The following is a 20,812-nucleotide window of genomic DNA, read 5'->3' as shown; positions in this document are numbered from 1 at the left end:
GAACTGAACTGAACTGAAGGGGGCCAGATGCCATGATCTTAGTTTTTTTACTATTTAGTCTTAAGCTGGCTCTTTCACTCTCCTCCTTCACCCTCATCAAGAGGCTCTTTAGTTCCTATTCACTTTCTGCCATTAGAGTGGCATCATCCTCATATCTGAGGTTATTTCTCCCGCCTATCTTGATTCCATCTTGTAACTCATCCAGTCTAGTATTTCTTATGATGTGCTCAGCATATAGGTTAAACAAACAGGGTGACAACAGACAGCTCTGTCACACTTCTTTCTTGATCTTGAACCAGTCAGTTGTTCTATGTGAATGTGAAGTCGCTCAGTTGTGTCCGACTCTTTGCGACCCCATGGACTGTAGCCTACCAGGCTCCTTTGTCCATGGGATTTTCCAGGCAATAGTACTGGAGTGGATTGCCATTTCCTTTTCCAGGGCATCTTCCTGACCCAGGGATCGAACCCAGGTCTCCCACATTGTAGACAGAGGCTTTACCATCTGAGCCACCGGGAAGTCCCAGTTGTTCTTTACAGGGTGCTAATTGTTGCTTCTTGACCCACATACAGGTTTCGCAGGAGACAGGTAGGTGATCTGGTATTCCCATCTCTCTAAGAGCTTTCCACAGTTCGTCATGATCCACACAATCAAAGGCTTTAGCATAGTCAATGAAACAGAGATAGATGTTTTTCTGAAATCCCCTTGCTTTCTCTATAATCCAGCGTATGTTGGCAATTTGATCTCTAGTTCCTCTTCCTTTCCTAAACCCAGCTTGGACTTTTGGAAGTTCTTGGTTTGCATCATGCTGAAGCCTAGCATGCTAGATTTTAAGCATGACCTTTCTAGCATGGGAGATGAGTACAACTGTCTGGTGGTTAGCACATTCTTTGGTACTACCCTTCTTGGGCATTGGGATGAGGGTTGACCTTTTCCAGTCCTGTGGCCACTGCTGGGTCTTCCAGATTTGCTGACATAATGAACGCAAAACCTTGATGACATCATCATTTAGAGATTTGAATAGTTCTGCTGGAATTTCATCACATCCATTAGCTTTATTAACAGCAGTGCTTCCTAAGGTCCACTTGACTTTGCATTCCAGAATATCTGACTCTGGATGACTAACCTCACTGTCGTAGTAATCTGGTTCAGTAAGATCTTTTTTTAATATAGTTCTTCCTTGTATTGTTTCCATCTCTTCTTGATCTCTTCAGCGTCTACTAGGTCTCTACCATTTTTATCCTTTATTGTGCCCATCTTTGGGTGGGATGGTCCCTTGGTGTTTCCAATTTTCCTGAAGAGATCTCGAGTCTTTCCGCTTTAGCCGTTTTCTTCTATTATTAAGGCATTTTTCACTGAAGAAGGCCTTCTTGTCTCTTCTAGCTGTTTTTTTTGAACTCTGCATTTAATTGGAACATATTAGGGGTAAGCACCACTTCCTTGGTGGCTCAGAGGTTAAAGTGTCTGCCTGCAATGCAGGCAACCTGGGTTTGATCCCTGGGTTGGGAAGATCCCCTGGAGAAGGAAATGAAACCCATTCCAGTATTCTTGCCTGGAGAATCCCATGGATAGAGGAGCCTGGTGGGCTACAGTCCACGGGGTCACAAAGAGTCAGACACAACTGAGTGATTTCACTTCACTTTACTTCTTCAGGGGTAGGCAAAGGAGCCCTGAAAGACCCATACGACCATCCAGAAGAGGGCCTTAAATGCTGAGATGGAGGCATTTAAGATGCCTTAAATGCTTTGTTACAGTAGAGATGGGCGCCTTTGATGGTGTTTTAGGATGTACATGGCATGTTGTTGAAAAGGTGCATCACTCTCAACTTACCTCTTTGGTACTCTGTGAGGGCATAGGGTGTATTGGGTTCTGGCACCTTCCTTTTCCTGTGTGGTGCTGAGAACTGTGTAGCTCTTTATAAAAATAGCCCTTTCTCCTGAAATCAGCAGCCTCTTTGTGATACTGAACTGAGCATCCTAGCAGAGTGTACTGAAGAAGCAGCCTGCTGGGAGGAGCCTCCTCTCTGCTCCTGGGAGAAGATGGAGGCCCAGTGCTCCACAAAGCCTAAGCATAAGAGCAAGCCTAAGCAGCTGATTTCTGCTCTTACACAGAAAAAGGGGTTCTCTTCTCTTTACGTGAAATTATTGAGGCTTTTTCTCCAGGAATTTACTCCCACAGGACAGAGTAAGCCTAATTTCCAGGCCCAATCCTGGACTCCTTGTATAGGGATGTGTCAACAATGATGAATGATTAATTCAATCAAGCCTTTAGTCTTCTCCAAGGAGGGTAGTTGATTATTTCTAGAGGACTAAGGAACAGCCTGGGATTTGGAAAGTGTTTGAATTACTGAAATAGGGACAGCCTCGGCACTGAAGGAGTCAAGGGCATATGCTGTGCTGTCATTGTCTGTCCCGGGCGTCTTTCCCTCTGGCCAACTCTAGCATCTCATGTCTCAGTCAAAGTCAGCCTGCTGCCTGGGGTCTTCCTGCCTTGGGTGTTGAAGCGCTCACACTTCTGTAAGTGACAATGTGATAAAGAGTGGATTTACGACACTGCAGGTCTTAGGTGGTTTAAGGTGACAGTTTAAACAAGGTGCTCTTTCTGAGCCAAGTCCAGCTATCTTCATTATCATGCAGTCTTGTTATTAAGTGCCCTTATAGGTCTTTTTTCCCTTCTTTCTGCTGCCTCCTAAATTTCTTTTAACATCTTTCTTGGAAATTGTCACTCTGAATGTCTTCTGCCCACCCACCTGGGACTCCGCAACTTTTAACAAGAAAAATATTGCTATTGTAATCTTGCCTTGTCTGGTCCCTCAAGGTGCTATTTTCTTGGTGTAAATTACAGAAATGACATTGAATGGTAAGTTCTGCTAAATTAAGGAAGTCATTGAGCATTCTTAAAGTCAGTATGAAAGATACAGTTACATTGAACTGTAAATGATTTTATGCACACAAAATATGACATGTTTAGCATTGTCAATTAGGTTATTTCTGCATAAATCTATGATTATTGATAAACCATTTTATTTTCTCTTCAGATCACTACAAATCAACTTCTGTGAACTGTTGAGATCTATGTACTTAAGTTGCAGAAATAAATCAGTGCTTTTTTTCTTTCTTTTCAAGTCCAACATTGTAACATTCGCTGCATGAATGGAGGTAGCTGCAGTGACGATCACTGTCTGTGCCAGAAAGGATACATAGGGACTCACTGTGGACAACGTAAGTAAACTGTGTAGATGTTAACCTACATTAACAAAAAGAATACAGAGATAAGTGATGGTGGCTTTTCTTTGACTGCCTAGGATATGGCATTTTTACAGGTGCCCAGTAACTCTTACAGGTGAACAGATCACTTCCCCAACACACAGAATATCAAATCTCTGATTAGAACCTTGTAACCCGGTTATTTGATTCATTTTTCTTTCATTTACCTTCATCACCCTGCTTACCTCGTTTCTGATTGGCAGTCACCACCCAAGGTGCAGAATTGTTGTTCATTCCACATGTATGTCTTGCATTTGATTGCCCAGCATCTCCCCCTGGATTTTCGAGTAGCATCCTCAATAAGGTATTTCAAAACTCAGCCTCGTCTTTCTCCCCAAACATGTTCTTTTTCTTGATTAATGGTGTCTGCGTCTCTCTAGTTTCCTAGTCTGGACTCTGCTATTATAACACTTCTCACACTGCTGCTCAGTGTGTTGGTTTAGGCATAAACACTGTTTATTGTGTGACTACTGTGTATCAGTCCCAGTGCTTTGCAGAGATGAAAATTCCTCTAAAGAACTTATTTTTTACTATACTAAGAATACCCTGAAGAAAATTTGAAAAGCTTAAATATATAAAAAGTAAAAATTTCCACAATCCCACCTTTCCAGATGTTATCTTCTAGTCTTTTAATGCATATTTGGTACATGAGCTCTCACTGTATGCATAATTTTTCATATAACTTTTTTACTTAAGATTTTATTAGAAGTTAGCTCCATTTTATTGAATGTTTTAAAAATATTTTTAATGGTTGCATAATAGTCTGTTGTATAGAGGTTTTACTGTTTGTTTATTGCATCCTTAATGATGAACATTTATTCACGTTGTTTCCAATTTTTGCCCATGTGTATGTATTTGCTATGATGAATAATGCTATGATAAGTAAACCAAAGTTTATTTAATACCCTCCTGACTGTCTGTACACTATGATATAAGTAAGAATGGGGGTTAAATCTTTGACAGCCCCCAGCAATAGTATGGAGGGAGAAGAGGTAGGACAGCCTCCCTACCTGGGAGACCCTTTAGCTGAGTGTTAAGGGGCGGGTAGGAGTTCTTTTGTCAGATGTTGGGAGGTGGGCCTTTTAGGCAGCTGGCTCAGCATAAGCCAAAGCCTAGAACATGACTAGCATGGGATGCCAGGCTTTGGTATTGCTAGGACTTAAGTGCCGAGGGGAGTGATGGGAAGGGAGCTAAGGTTGGAATAGAAGTCATGGGCCAGGTTTGGAGAGCCTTTATGCTTCTCCAAACATGTTCTCATCCAAAATAGAACCATGCAGTCATGCAGGGGATGGAAGTGAGAGAATAGTAACCAACAACATTCATCTATTGAGCTGTTTACTCTGTTTACCATATGCTCGGCACACATTCAGACTCTTTACATGTATTAACTCATTTGATATAACAATAGCACTTACAGGAAGAGGCCTTTATTATTAATACCTACATGAAATGAAGATGCTGGGGTACAGGGACTTCAGTGACTTGCCTAAAGCTATACAGGGAGTAATCAGCAGAGTTGGGATTTGAACCCATGCAGTCTAACTTCACAGCCCAGGCTTTTAATGCTGTGAAATACTGGCCTTATATACTTCACTCACAACAGTTTACAATGAGGAAGATCTCTGTGGCCACACTGCAGGGGTTCAACTTGAGGGAGAAGGAACAGGAAGCAGGAAGACTAGTACTAAGGCTGTGGCTCCAGAGATGGTGGGATGGGGGTGGATTTAAAGGCATTTTCAGAAAGGGGATCAGAAGGAGCCACGGTCATCCTCCTGTTCCCTTTTATACACCTGGAGGGGCAGAGCCCAGTGTACAACAGGCACTCAGGTAACACCTGTAGATTTCGAAAATCTTCCCTAGACTGAAGTTTCCTAATCTGTAAACTGGGAGGGTTGGCTTAGGCAATCTCAAAATTTCTTTTCTGCTTAAAATCGCATAATTATTACCTGACTATAAATTAAGAAGCAAATTAGAACAGTGGACATACATAAACCTCTCTAATTTTGTGATGGTAAATGGACTACTGCCTTGACTTGTGGCTGTAATGGGTTGTCTCGGTCCAAGTACACTGATCCCAATGGATGTTGAGATAGAATTAGATGCCCAAGAGATTTATTAGGGAAAAGCCTAACCTTCAGACTGTGATGCAGATCACACCCCTGTGCAAGGAGAGAGGGAAGGAAAGACTATCACAATTGTGCAAAAGAAGACTCAGACTGTAGCGCAACCTCCAAGAAAGCTTTGGTCAGGCTGATAGGGAGTCCAGAATCAAGACTGCCCATCACAGTAGCTTCATGATGGGCAGAAATGTCCAGTCTCCACGACGCTTTAGTTGCTGAGTGGTCCCCACCAGGTCGTTGGCATGAACATAGTAGCAGATCAGCCAACTAAGCTCCTCACAGTAGGTTTTCTTGGAAGGAGATCTGAGTAGCTCAACTGCATGACTGCCACAGGGTATAGGAAAGTGTACGGGGAATATATGAAGGGGGAATTGATGTAAATGGAGGTGTTAGGGAAGCCTCTTGGAGGAGTGAGGTTTGAGCTGGGCTTTGAAGGGTGGGTGGGACTGGCAAATTTGGCAGGGACAGCCTACCACCTGTGGATAAAGATGCCTAGGAAGAGGCTATGCTTGAGTGAGTTGCAGGAAGTTGTACAGAGAAGAGTTATTCAGGGAATGAGCTTTCAAGTCTTATTTTAATGTCTTTCTTGACAAGTAAAATGTCCCTCCCTCAAGGATCTCTGGACTTATCTTACCAGTATTTTCCAGAGATCCTCTTGTAACACTCATTTGGATCTTCATTATGGTACATAAATTACTGAGTGTCAGTATTTGTGTTTTGTCGTTGGCAGTTAATAGTAGTGTTTTGTCGTTGGCAGTGTGATTTAACATGCTGCATTTTTGTAAAGATGGCCAGTGTTTTCCCTCATGAAAACTGTCTGGAAATGAAACATAAATCATAAGCAAAAGAATCAGCTTGTAAAATGCAGTTCTCATCAGGGTTGTCTCTTATAAACCACCATTGTAGATACGGAACTGAAAAGCATTGCTCAGATGTTTTCCAGAATGAAACTGCCAACATTAACACAGGTATATACGCACCTATTCCAGGTAGTTTTACCTGAGTTGACTGAGGGATATCCAGGAAACTGGAACTGTACAATAAATGTTTAAAACAAATACCACAGTGACTATTTAGATTTTTTTTATTGTTGTCCTTTCAGGGAACAGTCAGTGTTACTTTATTAGCATCTACTCAGGTGAAGTTTCTCAGCTTCTCTCTCCTTATTTTACAGCCGTCTGTGAAAGTGGCTGTCTTAACGGAGGCAGGTGCGTGGCCCCGAATCGATGTGCGTGCACTTACGGCTTTACTGGACCCCAGTGTGAAAGAGGTAATTTTTTAAAATGTATCGGCGTAAAGATGTTCTGGTGGCTGAAGTGATGATTGATTTCAGCAAGCATTTGCCTTCTTGCAGCTGCTTCGTGAATTTTGCTGAGCTTTGATGAGGTTTCTGAATTGTCATTGGGAAGGTTCCTAGGATGATACAAGAGTGGCCCCAAGCCTCTGCATGTTGTTCAGTAATTCTTGTCTGGACTACAGGACTCAATAATGAGCCTATGCATAAGTACCAGTTGGCATCAAGATTAAAAGAAGAAAATTTTCCATAGAGTAAGGATTGAGCTCATTATTATCCTAGTAAGTTAGGGAAGTGGCTCCAAACAAAACAACTGTGTGGAAATGGGAAACATCCAGAATGAAACAAAAATTACACCTAAAGATCTCTTGGGACCTACTGGCTATAGTGGCATACAAGCTTAGCATTCAAAGTTCACTAGAAATATTAATTGCCGAGAAACTGTGCTTTCACAGCTGTGATTTATTCAGTACTCATTGTGGCTCATTGACGTTATGTATATTCATCCTCATTTTGCCGTGTGAGATGATCAAGGCTCTGGGTGGTCAAGGAAGCTGCCTAAGGACACACACACATATAATAAGCAGCTTTAATTTGAATGTGGCTTTTCTGTTTTCAAGTATACTGCTGCTCTTAATTGAAAAAGATTTCTACCTGCTTTGCCTACCTATCCATGCAAACATGACATTGAGATATATGTAGATGTGCAATCCCCTGATTTTTGCTTTGTTGATCATCTTTCTCTACCTTGATAGGCACGGTCTCATCATTCCTAGTTTTATAGTGAAGGTTGAGGAGATTCATTTCATATCAAATGGCAAAAATACTCTTGAAAAATACCCTATGAAAAATATTCATGAACATTTTAAACTGCAATCATCACTTTTCTCCAAAGTTGTATAAAGATCATTTTATTCTAAGATGGAAAGTGAAGATTCAGTTGCAAGTGTTGACTATATGTTATTTAAAAACAAAGAGTAGAGGGTGGTATGTGAGAAATTGTTTTCTATTTCCATTTTTACGAGTTTGTCTAAATTCAGTTCTTTGCTGATGAAGTAGCAATTCCTGTTTTAGCAAGTAACTCTACTATTACTGGATAAATTATATTGAATCTCTGTTCACAAGGCCACCACAGGGTCTAGATACATGAGACACTGTGAACTCTTGGCCTTTCCATTGAACTTGGCATCATTTTGGAGTCCCTCTTTAAAACTGCTTCTTTTTTACAGTTTGACGTATTTTTATTGACTTGGAGCTAATGTATAGCTAATAGTCTCAAGAGTAACAAAGACAACTGTTTTGATTAGGCAGTATCATTCTGTGGCCTTATTATTTTACTCAGTGACAAGGATACAGGATTTAAACTGTTGAGATTAAAACTTCTTAACATGCAACTTGAGCAATGTGTGAAAATAATTCGACAAGTGATAAAAGTGGACTTAATTTGTTTTAGAAAAATCACTGATAGAATGAAGTTACAGGGCATTTTACCTCTAGGAATTTATGGCAAAGAATACTGATACCCATAGTTATAGATATTGAGAACACAGTCTAAAACTATTTGACCAACTACAGTTATTTCTTTGACCAAGATTAAGCAATGATGTGAATGGATTAAGTTGCTAAACTAGTCATGAAAACTGGCATATTTACTTAGGGATATTTCCAAATTTTGGCGTGTCTTTAACTGCTCTCCTCCATGATAAAGGTATCCTAAAATTTGCACTTAGGTATAAATACATGTTGGCCCCAAAGAAACTTCAGTGGTCATCTAAATCAAATTGACCCTTGAATGGCAGATTTTCAGGCATTTGTGGTTGTGGAGAATGGGGAGGAAAAGGTTCTTTTTAATCATTGCTGCTGCTGTTGTTCAGTAGCTCAGTCATGTCTGACACTTTGCGACCCCATGGACTGTAGCACGCCAGGCCTCCCTGTCCTTCACCATTTCCTGGAGCCTGCTCAAACTCATGTCCGTTGAGTTGGTGATGCCATCTAACCATCTCATCCTCTGTGGTCTTCTTCTCCTCCTGCCTTCAGTCTTGCCTGAAATCAGGGTCTTTTCTAATGAGTCAACTCTTCACATCAGGTGGCAAAAGTATTGGAGCTTCAGTTTCAGCATCAATCCTTCCAATGAATATTCAGGACTGATTTCCTTTAGGATTGACTGGTTTGATCTCTTTGCAGTCCAAGGGACTTTCAAGAGTCTTCTCCAAAACCACAGTTCAAAAGCACCAGTTCTTGGGTGCTCAGCCTTCTTTATGGTCCAATTCTCACATCCATACATGACTACTGGAAAAACCATAGCTTTGACTAGATGGACCTTTGTTAGCAAAGTAACATCTCTGCTTTTTAATATGCTATCTAGGTTGGTCATAGCTTTTCTTCCAAGGAGCAAGTGTCTTTTAATTTCATGGCTGCAATTACCATCTGCAGTGATTTTGGAGCCCAAGAAAATAAAGTCTCTCACTGTTTCCATTGTTTCCCCATCTATTTGCCATGAAATGATGGTACCGGATGCCATGATCTTAGTTTTCTGAATGTTGAGTTTGAAGCCAACTTTTTCACTCTCCTCTTCACCTTCATCAAGATGCTCATTACCCTTTGCCTGTTTCACCTGAGGATAATCTCAAACCTTCAAAGGGAGAAGGGAAATATGAGTGTAATTTCCCTTACCATATGGGAGAGGGGGGTTTCTTTGATTCCAGGATTATATTTCCATTTATAGTCTTCGCTGTTTTCTGTTGTTATGGAAGTTGTCTACTTACCTCTCTAAAGAATTAGAGGCAATGTATCCTTTTATTCAAATGAATGCTTGTGATTTCAAGAGTGATTAATGAAAGTGTCAGACTGAGTCAGCACAAATCCATCCTGAAGCCTAGGAAAGTATTCACTGTTACTTCAGATGGTGGGTCAGTATACTTGTTAAGTTGTGTAACTACTTAGGCTAGTTCCATTATGTTTTCATTGGAATATGGCTCTTTACTTTTCAAAATGAACTTCCAGAAAGTCTTTACTGATTTCCTTTCCTTCTTTCTGGAGACTGAGCCCGGGTCTGCTTCTGCATTCTCCCTGAGCACACTCTCCACACCTCTTTTGATAGCAGTTACACGACCAAGTGTCTTCACTTTCACTTTTCATTCATGCATTGGAGAAGGAAATGGCAACCCACTCCAGTGTTCTTGCCTGGAGGATCCCAGGGACGGGGGAGCCTGGTGGGCTGCCGTCTATGGGGTCGCACAGAGTCGGACACGACTGAAGCGACTTGGCAGCAGCAGCAGCAGCAGCAGCAGCAGCACATTGTATTGAAATAGCTCATTTCCACATCCCACTCTCCCACTAGATTATAAGCTCTTCAGCAGCAGCTGTGGTTTCATCATCTCTTAGATTTCCAATCCAAACTCAATGCCTGATGCATAGTGTATGGCCAGTAAATGTTGAACTGAAATTATTTTGAAGCACCAGAAAACCACCTGGAGATATGATTATCAGATAGTGTGCAAGTATCCCCTGAAAGGAATTACTTCTTGCCTACTTGTGGTCAATCCTATTATTTTTCATTGGTTTCATTTTAAGCAGAGCTAACAGTGCCGATGCCTAATTGAATTTGGCCCCATCTTTCAGAAGTTTGGTCTTTCAGGGTCAAATGACTGTCATTTTTAAGTTGGGAAAGATGCAGAAAAGAAGATATGTTTTGACCTAAGCCAGGTGGCAATAAACAAATAATGTCTTATCATGATGTAATACACAGGGAAGGCAACATTTCTAATGTCAGTTACAAGCACGTCTCAGGATAAGCATCTTTGTTCTGGGAGAGCTTGGAACTTTATCTGCAACTACTTCAGAGAGTTGAAGATAACTCTTTGACTTATATTGAAGATATATTCGCCATCTAGATGTAGAATATTTTTGAGGGGTGATACTGGCAGGATTTAGATCACTTTAAGTCAGTAAGTGAATCTTAAGAATCCATGAACATACTGTTTTGGTTTGTAATGGAGACAAGCAGTGGATCCATGCTTGGATTACAAATCATAACATTCATTCAACCAGTGCAGTCAGACTATGAAGCAAAATTTGTCTCACTTGTAGCTTTAAGCCAGTAAAGTGAATATTTTTTATAAGAAATTTTTTGCCAATCAGTCCAACTGGGCAGGTGATAATGATACTCTTGCCTGTTTACATTCAGAGGAAGAAAAGTAGAGGCCTGTGACTTGTTTGGCCTGTAATGTTGAAATTTTAAAAACTGAATTAGAGTAGCTTTATTTATAGTTTCCAGTTTGCCGCAGTCCCTACCACTCCCAGGATGTCATCCATCCTGCTCACTTTGTTCATTTAGCTTACCTTTAGCCTCTGTGGGCATTTGAGTTTGCCACCTTGTACTACATTCTGTTTCAAAGGTTGCATCTCTTTGTGTTTTCTTTCACACCCCAAGTTTCTTTCATTATTCTTCCTCTTATATATTTTTTTCTATAAATTCAGATATATGATTATCCTGATTGCCCCTCTGCCTCATTCTTGCCCTCTCTCTGCTTGGGTCTTGAGGAACTAATAAAACTTATCCTTGCCTAAGCTCAGTGGTATCATATGTTCACGTTTGTTATTAGAATCCTGAAATGAGGTCAGTGCCTGTTTTGGCAATGACAACATAAGCTGGTTGTGTATTGCCATAGTTACTGCCAACAAGACTGTTGGAATCACTTTCTCTTGCCCTCTTGTCTCAGAATGCAGGCTATTTAAAATCTTGCTAAATGCTCTTCTAGTAAATCCAGTAAATCAAGGAAGTGGATGAGACTTCTCAAGGTAATGAAAAAAGAGAGAAGAATGTTGGAGATAGACCTGAACTTGGAGATGGGGAGGGGTTAATGATGAACAAGCCCACAGAAGAAGAGAACAAAACACAGACGCTGAGAAAACCCGAAGAGAGCCAGGAGAAACAACAGAGCGCTGAGCACGCGAGGAGGACTTCAAGAAATAGAATAGACTGTTCAAGTCTAACACTTGACTAGGGCAACAACCTTATGAGAAAAGGCCTAAGACGAGTCCCATTTTCTAGAGGAGCAAACAGAGGCAAAGGGAGGTCAAAGAGCTTGCCCAAGGTCTGATAGCTTGTAAGTGATACAGTCAAAAGCTAAACCCAGTTAAGTCTGGCTCATAAGCCTATGTACATAACCACTGTGCCATGTGTGGGTTTTACTTGGGAAGAGGTCATTAGTAAGCACAGAAAATTTTCTGAGAAATTATAAGTAGAAATCTAGAATTAAGAGTTTTAGCGTGAAAGTTATAGATTAGGTGGAGGAAAAAGCCCTTCAAGAAATTTGGCTAGGTAGGTAGTTTTCCTCTCTGGAGGGAGAGTTGAGCTAAGTTGCTTTTAAATCATTTTAAAAGCCAAGAGAAAGGAATCTTGAGTATTGCTTGGGTGTGTGTAATGCAGGGTTTGGGGCTATTTCTCTGTTTGATTGATTTTGATGTTTTAAATATAATAATCCATTCTTGGAGAGAAGATGATTCCTGTCTGTTTGCAGTACATATAAATTGACTCCAAATGACTGAACCAACATTCTTAAATATAGACATAGAAAATGAATATTGTCATTTAGTGCAGTTACCATGGAAGGTTATATAGTTTTCCTACAGTATTACAAATGTTTAAGCCATATTCGGAAACTCTTTTTTGGAATTACCTTTACAGAGTCGGCAGTTCATTCAAATGAGTATGTGACCATTTCTTTTTTCTCCTTTATGAGACTCATTTTAGTTTTTAGCCTAAAATAGTGTCAGCTCTAGTGACGACAGTCAATAGTTAAACACATTAGATATTTGGTGTCAAAAATTGATTAAAAAGCAGTGAAAAGAATTACCTTGCATGATTCTTAAAGCCTATAGAATTAGATCAATATTTTAATGTCAGACTTTATGTGAGCCAGAGTGTGAAGCCTTTTGGAAGCATAAATTCTAATAATAAGAAGTTTTCTTTCATTACTCCATCTAGAGGTCTTCATTATGTACTGTCTGAATGTAAGCATGGACAAGAATTCTTCAAAATCCTGAATCATTTGTTCAATGCTAATTTCCTACCCAAGTCCAAACTGTGAAGACAGTACTTGGATTTTTGCCAAATCAAGAAGGTCTGTTGGCTGTTCTGCTGGCTAATAGTAGAAAATGTATACTAATTTTACTGAGCCACTAGCCTTAAGAAAAAGGAACAGTGCAGGTCAAATATAGAGTAGAATAAGAATGAAAGAATGGCAGTACTTCATAGTCCATCAGAGAAGCATGGCAGTGGAAGGTGAACTAAGTCTGGGCGTCATCCTTGCTCTTTTGAGGGATTCTAGATTTAGTGGAGCCAGAAAAGGCATTTGGTTTTTGTTTTCTCCAGTAGTTGAAGAATAGAATGGAGGATAGGTAGGTTGGTGGTAATTCTTCATTCTCTTATGCATGGTTGATATATGAGAAACTGTTATTTTCATAACTTAGTTTCTCTGATGATTCACAAATGATGATTTTGTATGGGGATCTTTTTTAATGCTTCACTGAACAAAATTCAAAAAACTATCCTGAACGTAGTTGATTAGCCTTTATTTGTTAAGCCAGAAAAGTAGTGTCTTCAATGTGTCTATAGAATGGGAAAGACTAACATGTAGTGATCCAAATACATAATAACCAAGAGGTGCATTTCAGAAGCATTTGCCTCTTTAAAAGAAAGTAGAATCATGACCTCAGAGGGTTGTCTAGATATAGCATCATGGAATCAAGACCTGATTTTCTTGTGCTTTTTTTCACCAAAGCTCTTCTAGAAGGTATTGATGAAATGTTAATTATTTTCCACTCCCACCCCACCCCCAACCTCATTTGGAAGTAAGTTTTACAGAGCTGCATTTATGATACTAATTTTACATAATTTTACACTTTGAGTCAGTTCAGTCACTCAGTTGTGTCCAACTCTTTGCGACACCATGAACTGCAGCATGCCAGGCTTCCCTGTCCATCACCAACTCCCAGAGCATGTCCATCGACTTGCTGATGCCATCCAAACATCTCATCCTCTGTTACCCTTCCTCCCCCTGCTTTCAATCTTGCCCAGCATCAGAGTCTTTTCCAATAAGTCAGTTCTTCACATCAGGTGGCCAGAGTATTACAGATTCAGCTTCAGCATCAGTCCTTCCAATGAATATTCAGGACTGATTTCCTTTAGGATGGACTGGTTGGATCTCCTTGCAGTCCAAGGGACTCTCAAGAGTCTTCTCCAACACCACAGTTCAAAAGCATCAATTCTTCAGCGCTCAGCTTTATGGTCCAAATCTCACATCCATACATGACTACTAGAAAAACCATAGCTTTGACTAGACAGACCTTTGTTGGCAAAGTAACGTCTCTGCTTTTGAATATGCTATCTAGGTTTGTCATAACTTTTCTTCCAAGGAGCAAGCGTCTTTTAATTTAATGGCTGCAGTCACCATCTGCAGTGAGTTTGGAGCCCAAGAAAATAAAGTCTGTCATGGTTTCCATCACTTCCCCATTTATTTGCCATGAAGTGATGGGACTGGATGCCATGGTCTTAGTTTTTCGAATGTTGAGTTTCAAGCCAGCTTTTTCACTCTCTTCTTTCACTTTCATCAAGAGACTCTTCAGTACCTCTTCACTTTCTGTCATAAGGGTGATGTCATCTGCATATTTGAGGTTATTGATATTTCTCCTGGCAGTCTTGATTCCAGCTTGTGCTTCATCCAGCCTGGCATTTTGCATAATGTCCTATGCATATAAGTTAAATAAGCACAGTGACAATATACAGCCCTGACGTACTCCTTTCCCAATTTGGAACTAGTCCATTGGATTTTACACTTTAGGTGGCTATTATTAAAGTTCCCAGAGTATATGCCATAGGCTGATTCCTATTCTCAAAGTGTCTTTGAAGATCAGAGCTCTGTAAACTCTGCTTGTTTTCTTTTCTCTATAAAGGTAACAAGAAGACCTCTGCAAGCCTAGCTTTTGGTATTTAGTCTTAATGGAAAGTAAATACTAATGTGTAGATAGCAGAGGCAGAATGCATTTAATGTTACTGTGCATCTGAAGTGGTATTGCAATATTTGGCAGTTGGTGGCTCATTGAATACACTTGATTTTCCTAGAATAGTTTCAGGAAATACATCTGTTGACATAGATATTCAGTTTCCATGGTTTAGGAATTGTGTGCACATAGGAAGCACATGCTACCATACCATGCACACACTTGGAATGACCAACAGGACTGGTGGGGTGCAATCATAAAGCAGTTTAATTTTTGTTTCCCATGCACCGTCCCTTTCAGTCCCCTTAGTGGTTAGTTTTCTCCTTGCTGAGGGTTGAAATCTTTTGGTCCTTTTCAGGCTTTCTCCATGGTGGGTATCTCACATGAGCAAGGGCATCTATGTTATTCTTTTTTTAAAAAAAATTTATTAAAGTATATTTGATTTATAATGTGTTAATTTCATCTACACAGCAGTGTGACTGAGTTACACACACACAGAGTGAAAGTGTGTGTGTATATATGTGTGTGTGTGTATACACACACACTTTTTCATATTCTTTTCCATTATGGTTTGTCACAGGATGTTTGAATATAGTTCCCTGGGCTAGGTAGGACCTTGTTTATCCCTACTATATATAATAGTTTGCTTCTGCTAATCCCAAACTCCTATTCCTTCCCTCCCTTATCCCCTTTCCCTTGGCAACCACCAGTCTGAGTCTGTTTTTCGTTCATAGCTATGTTGATGTATTTTGTATTTTAGATTCCACATATGGCCTCTCTCTTCTGAACCTAGAGCATCCACTGGTATCTCCAGCCATTTGAGGCCTCTTTGCTGCCTCAGGCAATCCCTTTGAGAAAGATCTAAGCTCACTCCACATCAGCTTTCTCCTGCACTGGCCCACAGCTAGTTGTTAGGAAACATTCATGCACTTTTTTTTTTCCACAATAAATTGCCAGAGTCAAACTAACTTTGGCGTGGTAACAGCCTCTCCTGTGAACCATGTCCGAGTATCTGGCCAGCCAGTTTCCAGGCATTAGACATTCGTGGTCCACAGTGTCCTCCAGCTTGTTGTGGATGCGTATCATACATCATGCAGTCTGTGCAGTCTCCTGTGAAGCGAGTTTTTATCAGTTAATAGCCGCATTTAATATTTGGACCACTTTTCTGTTTTTGGATGCTCAAAATACTAGAGCAGCACTGACTAATAGAAACATAATGCAAGCCACATGTATAATTTTAACTTTTCTAGTAGCCACCTGAAAAAGTAAAGGCAAATGGGTAAAATTAATTTAAATATTTTAATTAGCCCAATATATCCAACATTTTATTTTAATAGGTACTCAGTATTAAAAAATTATGAAATATCTAGCATTCTTTTTTCCATACTAAATCTTTGAACTCTAATATATATATTATGCCACATCTTAGTTGAGGTCAGCTAATAGCCACATGTGACTCAGTTCAGTTCAGTCGCTCAGTCGTGTCCGACTCTTTGCGACCCCATGAACTGCAGCATGCCAGGCCTCCCTGTCCATCACCAACTCCTGGAGTTCTGTCCTTTGAGTCAGTGATGCCATCCAACCATCTCATCCTCTCTCGTCCCCTTCTCCTCCTGCCCTCAATCTTTCCCAGCATCAGGGTCTTTTCAAATGAGTCAGCTCTTTGCATCAGGTGGCCAAAGTATTGGAGTTTCAGCTTCAACATCAGTCCTTCCAGTGAACACCCAGGGCTGATCTCCTTCAGAATGGACTGGTTGGATCTCCTTGCAGTCCAAGGAACTCTCAAGAGTCTTCTCCAACACCACAGTTCAAAAGCATCAATTCTTCGGTGCTCAGCTTTTCTTATAGTCCAACTCTCACATCCATACATGACCACTGGAAAAACCATAGCCGGACCTTTTATAAATGATAAATGTTATCATTTATATGTGAAATGTAAAAAACCAAATGAATATAACAAAACAGAAAAGTAATGTCTCTGCTTTTTAATATGCTGTCTCTATTATGTCTCCAGTTTTCTTTCTTCCTGCTGCTGTTTTTCGACTTTTAAGAAAGCAGCATCTTAGAGAATCACAGCCTGGGTTGATGTGTAAAAGTAAACCAATTAAAAAAAAAAAAGAGAGACCTCAGATCAGAGTCCAATTTTTCAGTGGAGTTTTGTTCAAATATAAGTGATAAATGAAATGTCTTGTAGTCATGTCAATTAGATATAACAGTGATAAGAAATATTTCATAAATGTTCAGCCCTTAGCTAGGTACTGCAATGGAATCAGAAGGGAAGTATATGGCTCTTGTCATCAGGGACTTAAAATAATTTTTCGGAAAGATAGAAATGCAGAAAGAATTAAAAAATCAAGCAGAGCAAAGATGTAATTAGACAGTGTAGATGAGGGAAAGTGCTACAGATGAAGGGAAGAGAGAGTACAAAGATGCAGAGGCTAGAAGGGACCAGGGGAAAAGGGAAGAAACCATCACCTTTAGGAGATCCCTGCTATGCCAGATTTTCAGTGTTTGGAGACCACCTAGGAGAGAAGAGGAGGGGGGCATGATGTCAATTTGCTTAACTCCAAAGAAGGAAAGGTCTATTTCAAGTCCCTCTGTGATACCTTTCTATTCTGCTGAACTGTGCTTCTGCACAATTTCTATATGAGGCATGGTATTGGGGTTTTAAAATATTCTCCTTTGTATATATAAACTAGTGGGTGGACTGGTCTATTTCTGAAACTGTTTTAGCTTAATCCTATGAATAGCAGTCTAGAGACCCTACCACTTTTACATGCTCAATTGAGAGTCCTTGAAAATACTTAGTGTTTATGTTCCCTGGTAGTGATGGCCTCTAGAGAGTCTGTGCTGTTTTTGGTTTATAAGTGTATATTGAACAAATATATGGGACTTCGTGGTCCAGATGATGTGCCAAAGTACTTTTCATAGAACATTAGTCCCATGGAGTTTCCACGAAATGAAGTTTTCATGGTCAGTAGGCTATTGGAAATTCATATACTACGTCCTCGTCTTAAAGAGGCAATGGATGTGTTAGCATATTAGCTCTTGAAAGTCCTGCAAGAAGGGAACTATTTTTACTTAGTTTAACCCAGCACTTCCAAATTGACTAATTTTAGAATTAATTTAATTTATAAATTAAATGTGACACATGGGGTTTGGTTCTGAAATGTTCTAAAGTATGATGATGAATGGAGAAAGAAGATGTGGTATAGAAATAAAATAGAATATTAGTCATCCATAAAAGAATGAAATTCTGCCATTTCCAACAGCATGGCTGGACCTCAAGATTATCATATTAAGTGATGTAATTTAGAGAAAGACAAATACTGTATGTTATCATTTATATGTGAAATGTAAAACACCGAATGAATATAACAAAACAGAAGCAGATGCACAGATACAGAGAACAAAAGAGAGGTTACAAGTGGGAGAGGGAAGTGGGGAGGGACAAGATAAAACAGAGGATTAAGAGATACATACTACTATATATAAAACAGACATATATTGTACAGCACAGGGAAATATAGCCTTTCTTTTATAGTAACTTTAAATGGAGTATAATCTGTAAAAATATTGAATCACTATGTTGAACACCTGAAACTAATATGATATTTTAAGTCAGCTATGCTTCAGTTAAAAAAAAATACAGTATGACTTAGGCAAAGTGAATGCTCCCATTAAATAGTGATAAATTCCTTGTTCTGAAAATTTGATGCAGTTGGCTTTCATGTCATCTGGTTCTCTTCAATCTTTGGGGGTACTGTGTACCAGAATTAGCAGTATCAGATATTCTTGGAGCTAGAACTTCCTTTTATATATTGGTTAAATTCTTTTCTTTCAAAGCCAGGATTAAGACATATTGCTTCCCCAGTTCTTTCCTGACCATAGGGATCTCCACTACCAACCCCCATCAGTTTCATTGCAACTTTGCTGACATCACCACTTCTGTCTGCCTGGACCCTAGTCACATTTCCCTTTGACGGTTAATGCATGTATTAAACTTGTGGTGTGTGTCATGTGCTTTAAGCCAAATCAGCCATTTGAATATTTTTCCTCCTCTAATTAATTCTTGTTTTTCTTGCATTTTATTACATTTTAAAATAATTGAGTGACCTAGTCCTGGTCTTGGGGATATATACTGATGGATTTTAATGCTGTTTACTAAGAGGCAAGGAATGAATATTCATTTTGTCAAAAAAAATTTTTCCATGTCATTTATTGATTCTTGTGTTGAAATACTTACATCAGCATAAACATATCTATAATCCTATTTCATGGCTTTTAAGAAGGCTTATAAGCAAGTTATGATATTTTAAGTTTTCTTAAAAATATTTTCAGGCTTCCCTGGTGGCTCAGTGGTACAGAATCTGCCTGCTGATGTAGGACGTGTAGGTTCAATCCCTGGGTCAGGAAGATCTCCTAAAGAAGGCAATGGCAACCCACGCCAGTACTCTTGCCTGGGAAACCCCATGGATAGAGAAGCCTAGTGGGCTACATCCATGGGTTGCAAAAGAGTCAGACATAACTTAGTGACTAAACAACAATAAAAAAATATTTCTTCACTAAATGAAGCATAAATGACTTTAACCTAAAATATATATATATGCATAAATATGAATATATGTAAATATATATATTCAGTATTTTCTATAAAAATTAAATTCAGCCTACAGACTCCAGATTTGGGAATTACAAAATTTGCTAATCTAGTTTGAGTTTGGGGCTGCTAATATGCTAATGTATATATAATTTTCCAGCCAGATATGATCCCCTCCCATAGACCAAAGAGCAAAAACTATATCTGATTCCTCTTCCTGCCTCACTGAGTACCAGGCTCACTGCTATGAAGAGGTTAGGTGTTGATTTACTTAATTTAACTGTGGGATATCAAGATAGATGAGAGAGAATATTTAAATGTGAAATATATTTTAATACAATTTTATATCTGTTGAATACAACATTTTTTTAAAAATTCTCTGAAAACAGTACGTACAAGTATGTCTTATCGTAGGTACAATGTGAGTATGGTTATTGATAATTGAAGTATGTGGGAAGTGAGTTCTGTGGGACACATGAAAGGAAATGTTCTCCAGCTTTCCTACCATATTCCCTTTGCAGCAATTCCTTTCCTCTAAAAGGTTTCAGAAGAGATTTTTAAGTAAACAAGAGCTTGGAATATTTATTTCCTCTGGAAATAAAGAATGTTCTAATGGCAAAACTCGTAAAATAGGACCATTTCTATCTCTTTCCCCAGAGAGCCCTCATCTTCTTGCCTGCCTTCTCTTAGGAGACATTGTTGACCTTCACTGTTGGGCACTCAACCAGGCAAAAAGACAAGACTTGAGGTTTGGGGGCAAATTTTACCTACCTTGAAAATGTTCTTCAAAATATATCTTAGTTCTTAGGGATCATAATCTGTCTGATGGGGATAATAATAGTACCTATCTAGTGAGAGTGTAAGGAAGATTAAGTGAAATAATTCACACAGTACTTAACATGGGGCCTGGCACATACTCAATACATGTTTAATAGGTATTTGCTATTAAATGATCTGATTCTCATGAAAATGAGAGTAATCTTGTTTGAAAATTGTTGTTTCATAAACAACATCATGAAACTTCCAGCTACCTCCAGAGTTAACCTCAATGTAGAGGCCCCACTGGGACTATGCTTTCCACTTAGAGGTTTTGTTCTCTTACTGGAATAGCATATTTTTTTGTATCTTCTACACGGATGAAGCCCAACATTCTTATTTGGATATCCTATCAATATCATATCAACTATATGCTTTCCTTTAATACACACCCAATTGTTGTATTGTAGCAAAGGCTAAGACCCCAGCAGTGCAAATAGTAATAAAGGGAGGCGAAAGTGAAGAGGTGAGTGACAACCATCTCCATGAAATGTAGTGGTGACTGTAGCACTGAAAAATATCTGTTTTCACAACAACCGACCAAAGGTTACTAAATAATTTCCTTACTTACATACACAGATTCATAAAGAGAATGAACTTGTTTCTTCATTCAAGGCCAGCCGTGAAATATAAGAGGTATCTGCTATTTTAGAAATGCAGCATTCTAAAGTTGATGAGAGGTAATGGAAAATTATCCATCAGCGAAGAAATTGA

At 39.3% G+C, this 20,812-nt stretch overlaps 1 protein-coding gene across 3 annotated transcripts in view; it reads left to right on the top strand.

The window, feature by feature from the left end:
- The window catches only part of FBN1 (fibrillin 1), a 265,245-nt gene that overhangs the window by 46,443 nt on the left and 197,990 nt on the right, over positions 1-20,812 (top strand). For all 3 annotated transcript variants that reach the window (XM_086320774.1, XM_086320775.1, XM_086320777.1), the window contains 2 exons: positions 3,124-3,219; positions 6,559-6,654. In XM_086320774.1, coding sequence (XP_086176900.1) covers positions 3,124-3,219; positions 6,559-6,654 — 192 coding nt within the window. The remainder of the gene's footprint in view (positions 1-3,123; positions 3,220-6,558; positions 6,655-20,812) is intronic.

Source organism: Bos grunniens, chromosome 10, assembly GCF_055505025.1.
Source record: "Bos grunniens cultivar Pamir isolate PY7600 chromosome 10, Bosgru_T2T1.0, whole genome shotgun sequence".
NCBI classification, from domain to species: domain Eukaryota; kingdom Metazoa; phylum Chordata; class Mammalia; order Artiodactyla; family Bovidae; genus Bos; species Bos grunniens.
This window is presented reverse-complemented; position numbering and strand designations above follow the sequence as displayed.